At 46.9% G+C, this 8881-nt stretch overlaps 1 protein-coding gene and 1 long non-coding RNA gene across 2 annotated transcripts; both read left to right on the top strand.

Annotated features, from left to right (window-relative positions):
• The first annotated feature begins 635 nt into the window (after positions 1 to 635).
• LOC149469370 (uncharacterized) lies at positions 636 to 1002 on the top strand. Its single transcript, XR_016311594.1, has 2 exons — positions 636 to 823; positions 916 to 1002. It is a non-coding gene; the product is annotated as an uncharacterized LOC149469370 (long non-coding RNA).
• A 1270-nt stretch (positions 1003 to 2272) lies between these two features.
• On the top strand, positions 2273 to 6786 carry LOC149469369 (uncharacterized). The gene is made up of 2 exons (XM_089669356.1): positions 2273 to 6607; positions 6700 to 6786. The coding sequence occupies exon 1, from the start codon at positions 2305 to 2307 to the stop codon at positions 6379 to 6381; it is 4077 nt and encodes a 1358-aa protein (XP_089525482.1). The 5' UTR covers positions 2273 to 2304; the 3' UTR covers positions 6382 to 6607; positions 6700 to 6786.
• The last annotated feature ends 2095 nt before the right edge of the window (positions 6787 to 8881 follow it).

Genomic DNA, 8881 nt, shown 5'->3' with positions numbered 1-8881 from the left:
TATGACCGCGGGCACTGGGTCAGACATTGGATCGTCTGACTGGACAGCGGGCACTGGGTCACCAGGCATCAGGTCATTTGGCTCGACAGCGGGCACCGCGTCATCTGGCAAGGCAGTGGGCTCCGAGTCAACAGGCACGACAGTGAGCACCGGGGCATCAGGTACCGGATTGTCTGGCTCGACAGCGGGCATCGGGTCACCAGGTATGACAGCGGGCACTGGGTCACCAGGCATCAGGTCATTTGGCTTGCCAGCGGGCACCGCGTCATCTGGCAAGGCAGTGGGCACCGGGTCACCAGGTATGACAGCGGGCTCTGAGTCAATTGGCACGACAGCGGGCACTGGATCAGGTACCGGATCATCTGGATCAACAGCGGGCATCGAGTCAACTGGCCTAATAGGATCGTCGGGCTGGATCAGTTCATCCTGCTGAGTAGCGGCATCAGGCTGAATGCAGGCATCAGGCTGAGGAGAGGCTTCAGGCTGAGGAGAGGCATCAGGCTGAGGAGAGGCTTCAGGCTGAGGAGAGGCTTCAGGCTGAGGAGAGGCTTCAGGCTGAAGAGAGGCATCAGGCTGCGTACCGGCATCCGGCTGAAGAGAGGCATCAGGCTGAGTAGAGGCTTCAGGCTGTGTGCTGCCTTGTATTACACAAGGCATTCTTTAGCATTCAGCAGTGTCTGTCCCTTTAAGGCTAGGGACGTCCTGTTTGCTAACTTGGGAGGAAGTGACCTCATCTCTTCAGACTAAAGAAATTCTACAATGCAAGTACATGTGGGATGCTGTTCCCTCTTCATATATGGGCTTGATTAGACCCCCAAAGTCTGTAAGTACCCTTCCTATGTACTGTGGAATGTTATGCACATAGCTAGGAAGTTAGATATGTACTTATGTTTGTTTATTCTGTTTGTATTTCAGTTTTACCGCATTTATTCACATTCATCCGCACATTCATTCATTCTCATTATGATCACATGTTATCAGTAAAAGATCATCGGTTATCAATCATCGACTCGTTACTGTGTGGACATCAAAGGTTATACTGCCTGTAATCCTCTGTAACCCTTTCATAACTGCAGAGAAGGCAGGACAGTAAAAAGACTTACTCGGTTACTTCAGAGCACATTGTGTGAAAACACTACAGCAAGCCCCACAACACAGAAAAGACTCTTAACTGTTAATACAGCAGCACGTGTGTGTGAAATCCCCACAGCACAGCCAGTCTAGGCATAGCAAAGTGAAACTAACTCAGCTTCGTGTACACGCTGTGTACTCCACTCAAGCACAATGCAGCACGCAGACACAGAGAAAGATATGAAAGATATCACTAAATTAACCCTTCCTAAAATCTCGTGCAAACAGGAAGAAAATATGCACAGTACGCTGGAAACTAGGTCACAATGCAGCACGCCGAGAACTTATAACAAATCGGATCTGTCGTCATCCAAAGCAGAAACCGCCAGATCTAAGCGTTCAAGTTCCAGGCATTCAAACGTCACAGACCTATCGTCAGTCAGTGCTGTGGCAGCCAGGAGTAAGCATACAAGTTCCAGACATTCTAGCGTCACAAACTTGTCTTCAGTCAGCGCTATCGCCGCCAGGGCACAAGCCAAGGCCGAGGCCGCATGCGCCATGGCCTCCTATGCCATACAGGAAGCAGAGCTTATGAAAGAGCAAGGCTACCTAGATGAAGAGCAGCAGAAGAGTCAAGCTGAAATAAAAAGGACAGAAGCAGAAACGCTTAGGAGAAAAGCAGAAACGCTTAGGAGAAAGGCAGAAGTGCAAGCCTCTTTACACATACTTCAGCAACAGAAAATAGCTGCAGCAGCCATAGCTGAAGCCGAAGTTCTCGCGAGAGCTGCAGATATTCAGTTTGTAGAGAGCGATGTACTGGAAACCCTGATAACACCTCTCAGTACATTCCAACGCACCCGTGAGTATGTACAATCACAAGCAATCCTATACCCTGATAAACAGCCTAGTGACGCACCGAAACCATCAAGGACCCAGTTGGGAGCAGACAGCTTTGATGTTACGCATCACTACAAGACTGAACCTGAACCGCCACGTGATAAGTCAACCAATCACGTGCTCAGATACCAAACCGCCAACACGCTAAGAAACCAAGTAGATGGCGATATAACCTCTCCTCGTGCAAGACCAGATCTAGACTACAATAGAGGAGAGCAACCATCTGATCAAAATAGACTTAGTCAAATACCTCAACGAACCCATCAGTCACTATCAGCCAGTAGTCCCGCGTTTGTACCCAGAACAAACGCACCTGACACAGCAAGGGTTACAGACATGTCGAAATACCTGATGCGCCGTGAGATGGTGAGCACTGGTCTCTTGAAGTTTGACGATCGTCCTGAAAACTACTGGGCCTGGAGGTCATCCTTCCTAAGCAGCACCCAAAACTTAGAGCTGACAGACAGAGAGAAGCTCGACCTACTTGCCAAATACCTAGGACCAGAGTCCTCAGAGCAGGCCAAAAGAATCAGGTCAGTGCATGTCCATGATGCAACAGCAGGACTTGCGATGGTCTGGCAGAGAATGGAAGACTGCTATGGGTCACCTGAAGTAATAGAAGAAGCACTTTTAAAGAAAATTGAAACTTGCCCAAAAATGACAAACAAAGACAATCAGAAGCTGAGAGAGCTTGGAGACCTACTCCTAGAGATAGAAGCAGCAAAGACTAGTGGAACTCTGCCAGGTCTCTTATACTTAGACACAGCACGTGGAGTAGAGCCCATAATCGAGAAGCTCCCTTTCAACCTGCAAGAAAGGTGGGTCTCTCAAGCATCCAGATACAAGAAAGACTATCGAGTTGCATTTCCACCGTTTGTCTTCCTCGCTGAATTCGTTGTAGACCAAGCTAAGACACGCAATGACCCAAGCTTCGCCTTCCTGAACAAGAGAGTTGCAAGCTCCCCAAGGACAGAGAAGCAGCTGCCAGTACACTACAAAGAACGCAGAGCAACAGTGTCTGTGCGGAAGACAGAAGTCCCGCCTGAGGCTGCAGCCAATCAGGAAGACAACACAACCAAAGAAGTTGAGGATCCAGACAAACAGTGCCCAATACACAACAAGCCTCATCCACTAAGAAAATGTCGCAGTTTCAGAAGTAAGACATTAGAGGAGCGCAAGGCTTACCTTAAAGACAATCACATTTGTTTCAGATGCTGCGCCTCAATGCAACATCTTGCAAAAGACTGTAAGAGAGAAATACGGTGCACAGAATGCAACAATGACCGACATCTGTCAGCACTGCACCCAGGACCACCACCATGGAGATCAGAAGTTCCAGCAACTCAAGAAGATCATGGTGGGGAGCAAAAAGAAAGTGCAACACCAGCGATAACTTCAAAGTGTACTGAGATCTGTACAGAACCAGGACTCTCTAGATCATGCTCCAAGATATGCTTAGTCAAAGTGTATCCCAACGGTCTCAGAGAAAAGGCAGTGAAGATGTATACAGTCCTAGACGAACAAAGCAACAGGTCTCTAGCAAAGACAGAGTTCTTCGACCTCTTTGGTGACAAAGGAAGTTCAACTCCATACACCTTGAAGACATGTTCTGGAGTTATAGAGACATCAGGGAGAAGAGCAAACAACTACACCATCGAGTCATTAGATGGAAAGACACAGCTGACTCTTCCTACCCTCATAGAATGTGACATGATACCAGATGACAGGTCAGAGATTCCCACACCTGAAGTGGCACGTCACTACCCTCATCTCGTGCGAATAGCAGACAAGATCCCAACACTCAACCCAGATGCTGCAATCGTCCTTCTACTAGGAAGAGACATACTGAGAGTGCACAAGGTCAGAGAACAATACAATGGGCCGCACAATGCACCATTTGCTCAACGTCTTGATCTTGGATGGGTTATCGTTGGAAATGTATGTCTGAACGGACTTCACAAACCCGCAAAGGTGAATGTCTACAGAACAAATCTGCTGCAGAACGGTCGCACATCATGTCTTTGCCCATGTAACAACAGCATGGAGATTAAAGAGAAACTATCTAACCCAACACATCCCCAGAACATCCAGAGGTTCCTGGAAGATACAGCCTCAGCTGAAGATTCAGATCAGCTAGGCCACAAAGTGTTTGAGAGAACTCAAGATGATGACAAACTAGCACCATCTGTTGAAGATAACCTCTTCCTTGAGATCATGGATAGAGAAGTCTTCAAAGACAAAGCAGGCAGTTGGGTAGCCCCACTACCATTCCGTACACCACGGCATCGTCTTCCCAACAACAGAGTGCAAGCAGAGAAACGCCTTGCGCTATTGCAGCGCACTCTTGAAAGAAAGCCAGACATGAAAGAACACTTCCAAGAATTCATGCGGAAAATCTTTGACAAAGATCAAGCTAAAAAAGCACCAGCACTGCATGAAAAACAAGAACGCTGGTACTTGCCAATATTCGGAGTGTACCATCCTCAAAAACCAGGTCAGATACGTGTAGTATTTGATTCCAGTGCAAAGCATGAAGGTATTTCCCTTAATGATGTACTTCTCAGCGGACCAGACCTGAACAACACACTTCTTGGAGTCCTTATCAGATTCCGAAGAGAACTTGTTGCAGTAACAGCAGATGTACAGCAGATGTTCTACTGTTTCCTTGTCCGTGAAGACCACAGAGACTACCTGAGGTTCCTATGGTATGAAGACAACGACCTCAACAAAGGTATCATAGAGTATAGGATGAAAGTACATGTGTTTGGGAACAGTCCCTCACCAGCTGTCGCTATCTATAACTTGAGACGAGCAGCGCAGCAAGGTGACAGACACAACCCTGAAGCCAAACAATTTGTTATGAAAAACTTTTATGTAGATGATGGACTTGCTTCCTTCTCCAGTAGTGGAGAAGCCATTGACATTTTGAAAAGCACTAGAGACTTGCTAGCAGACTCTAACATAAGACTGCACAAAGTGGCTTCCAACAACAGCAAAGTAATGGAAGCATTCCCAGCAGAAGACCGTGCAAAAGACCTCAAAGACCTAGATCTAGGTACAGATTCACCACCCCTTCAAAGAAGCTTAGGGCTTAGTTGGGACTTGAAAACTGACAGCTTCACCTTCCGAGTATCCAGGGAAGAGAAGCCTTTCACAAAGCGAGGTGTCTTGTCTACGGTCAACCGTCTTTACGATCCCTTGGGGTTCGTAGCACCCATCACCATGCAAGGCAAAGCTCTTTTGAGAGAGATTACAACTGAGCTAGAACAAAGTGATTGGGACACACCTCTACCTGAAAAGAAAGAAATGCAGTGGAAGTTGTGGAAAGACTCTTTGCTGGAGCTTGAGCGATTTAGCATCCAAAGACCATACGTCTCTGTTTCTTTGTCTGTTACAAAACGAAGAGAGATACACGTGTTTTCAGATGCATCCACCGTGGCTATAGCAGCTGTAGCCTACCTTAGAGTCATAGACACTCAGGGACAAAGCCATGCAGGATTCATCTTGGGAAAGTCCAAACTGGCTCCAAGACCTGCTCACACGGTTCCACGCTTAGAACTTTGTGCTGCTGTCCTAGCTGTGGAGATAGCAGACTTACTCATTGCAGAACTGGACATCGAGATCCATGCAGTGAACTTCTACACAGACAGCAAGATTGTTTTAGGTTATATCCACAACGCTTCAAGAAGATTCTACACATACGTGTCAAACAGAGTAACACGTATCAGAAAGTGTACAAGTCCAGAACAGTGGCATCACATCAGTACAGACAAGAACCCTGCTGACCATGGGACTAGACTGGTACCAGCTGCTGTCCTCAAACAGACTAACTGGTTCACAGGTCCATCCTTCTTGACTGGACCAGAAACTGAAGAGACTGATCAGAAAGGAACTTTTCAGCTTGTAGAACCAGACCAAGACAAAGAGGTAAGACCTCTAGTTGCAGTTTACAAGACTCTAACCACCAGAGAAGGTCTTGGCTCATGTAGGTTCGAAAGGTTTTCCAGCTGGAAGTCACTCTTCCGTGCCATAGGGAAACTCATCTGCTTGGCCAGATCCTTCAGCAAAACAGCCAGTGTTGACCAGGGTAACAATGACTATCTTGAGCAAGCCAATGTCACCATTATCAGATGTGATATCTTCTGGAAGAGATGGAGACAGGAGTACCTGATGACCCTCCAACCACGCAACAAATGGCAAGCCGACAAGCCCAACTTACAAGTTGGAGATGTTGTTCTACTAAAAGACTCTCAGGCCCACAGGAACGAGTGGCCAATTGGACTCATTGTGGGGACTGATGCTAGTAGTGATAGCAGAGTCAGGAAAGTAGAGGTCAGAGTAGTAAAACAGGGCACCCCTAAGGTGTACCTTAGACCCATCACGGAAGTCGTTTTACTCCTTCCAGGAGTTTAATAGTGGCATATCATTATTATGCCAGGTGGGGAGTGTGCTGCCTTGTATTACACAAGGCATTCTTTAGCATTCAGCAGTGTCTGTCCCTTTAAGGCTAGGGACGTCCTGTTTGCTAACTTGGGAGGAAGTGACCTCATCTCTTCAGACTAAAGAAATTCTACAATGCAAGTACATGTGGGATGCTGTTCCCTCTTCATATATGGGCTTGATTAGACCCCCAAAGTCTGTAAGTACCCTTCCTATGTACTGTGGAATGTTATGCACATAGCTAGGAAGTTAGATATGTACTTATGTTTGTTTATTCTGTTTGTATTTCAGTTTTACCGCATTTATTCACATTCATCCGCACATTCATTCATTCTCATTATGATCACATGTTATCAGTAAAAGATCATCGGTTATCAATCATCGACTCTTTACTGTGTGGACATCAAAGGTTATACTGCCTGTAATCCTCTGTAACCCTTTCATAACTGCAGAGAAGGCAGGACAGGCTGAGTAGAGGCTTCAGGCCGAGTCACGGAAGGCAGGCTCACCGGTTTGGATACTGGCAGGATGGTATTGGTTGGAAAGAATTTTCGCTTTTTTCTGGTTTTAACTACTGGAGCACTGCAAGTAAACGCAGGTCTGCAAACGAATGGAGCAGCTGGAGACAGAGAAAAACTGGAGGATGGAACAGGAGAGGGAGCAGTTGCTACAGAGGGCTTTTTTACAGGGTTAAAGGCAGGATAGGTGCAGCGAGTGGGAACAGAGGACTGACATGCGGTAGATAGCCAAGTATACTGGGCTGTAACTGGAGGAGCTGTTGGGAACACAGGAGTAGAGTTAGAAACAGGACTGGGTTTTTGTAAGCTGACTGAGGCTGGGTGCAACAAATCTGTCCATGTCTGCAGTATGGGTTGAACAAAGCTGAGCTTACACAAAGCCTGTCTGGTCAATGACTGCACTGTGTTTATACAATCTCTTAGGCCCTGATTCACTATTGGGCGTGGGCGCATATTTATGGGCTTAAGCCCAATTTTCATGGGCGTCCGTCATTTTTTACCCTGCAACCTAATTCACTATTGAGCAGAGCCCATAAGCAGATGCCCAATCTAATTCACAAAGAGACACACGCCCGAAATCAGACTCACAAAACAGACTTGCTAAGAAGCAAGTCTAAAACCATGAAAAATCACTGCAGAGACATGTTCACTTAGAAATTTGCTTTGCCAAATATCAGGACTTCACTTTAAACAATATCTGCTATTTCCAAAAAAATTAAAAATGTGTTAAAAATCGTTTTTTTCAAGGAAATCGACACAGTAAAAATCTAGAAGCCTGTGCAGTGTCTTTGGCAGATACAACTGAGCATGTGCAGAACACATTTTAGACTTCTGACATGGGCGTTTGCTTTTTAGCCACTGACTAATAGTGAATCTGATTGTGGATTCCTCTGAGAGCCGGCACTCGCTCGCGACTATTGTGTTTAATAAACAGCACTCGGCATATCTTCATGTAATCTAATTAGATTTCCTTAGTTCTAGTGATTCTATTTTTGTTTCTTATCCTTTATAATTATTTCTGTAATGATTTTACTTATTTCAAAGGTCTAGATAATATATATTTTGACAGCTGAATGTAAAAATAAAGGTCCACAATAAAAAAAAACAAAAAAAAAACAGCGTGGGTCCCCCCTCTCATCCTTACCAAGCCCTTCAGGTCTGGTATGGATATTAAGGGGGAACTCCACGCTGAAATTTAAAAAAAAAAACAGCGTGGGTCCCCCTCAATATCCATACCAGACCCTTATCCGAGCATGCAGCCCGGCAGGTCAGGAAAGGGGGGGGACGAGCGAGCGCCCCCCCCCTCCTGAACCATACCAGGCCACATGCCCTCAACATGGGGGGGTGCTTTGAGGCAGGGGGGCTCCCCCCAAAGCACCTTGTCCCCATGTTGATGAGGACAAGGGCCTCTTCCCCACAACCCTGGCCGGTGGTTGTGGGGGTCTGTGGGCGGGGGGCTTATCAGAATCTGGAAGCCCCCTTTAACAAGGGGGCCCCCAGATCCCGGCCCCCCCCCTACGTGAACGAGTCTGCGGTAGATGCTCCCGCAGACTCCTTCACAAAAAAAAAAAGTGTGGTGTAAAAAAAACACAGTACAGGGTCTTTGACAAGTCCTTTATTAAAACAATGTCCCCCGAAGTAGATCCAACGTCAATCACGGCGGCGGCGGCAGGGACCCGAAAAAAGAAAAAAAAAAAAAGGTTCCGCTCCCGTCGGAGGCTTCCAGCCATGTGAAGAAGAGGCTAGCTGACAGTTCTTATATAGGTATGGGGCGGGGCCAGCCGGGCACATCATCCCCGCCCCTTACCTATTTGAGAAATGTCACCCTGTCTCTCCACTGAGGCTAACTAGCTGAATGCAGGAGACAGTCTGACATTTCTTATATAGGTATGGGGCGGGGCCAGCCGGGGACATCATCCGAGTGACCCGCCCCATGTCACATGCTTGCTGTTCCC

This window comes from Staurois parvus, unplaced genomic scaffold (assembly GCF_062004578.1).
Source record: "Staurois parvus isolate SC_StPar_1 unplaced genomic scaffold, SC_StPar_1.0 ptg000073l, whole genome shotgun sequence".
NCBI lineage: Eukaryota > Metazoa > Chordata > Amphibia > Anura > Ranidae > Staurois > Staurois parvus.
This window is presented reverse-complemented; position numbering and strand designations above follow the sequence as displayed.

Bases quoted from the DNA above. Each gene is read 5' to 3' on its own strand.
- LOC149469369 (XM_089669356.1), top strand. From the start codon at position 2,305: ATGTCGAAATACCTGATGCGCCGTGAGATGGTGAGCACTGGTCTCTTG.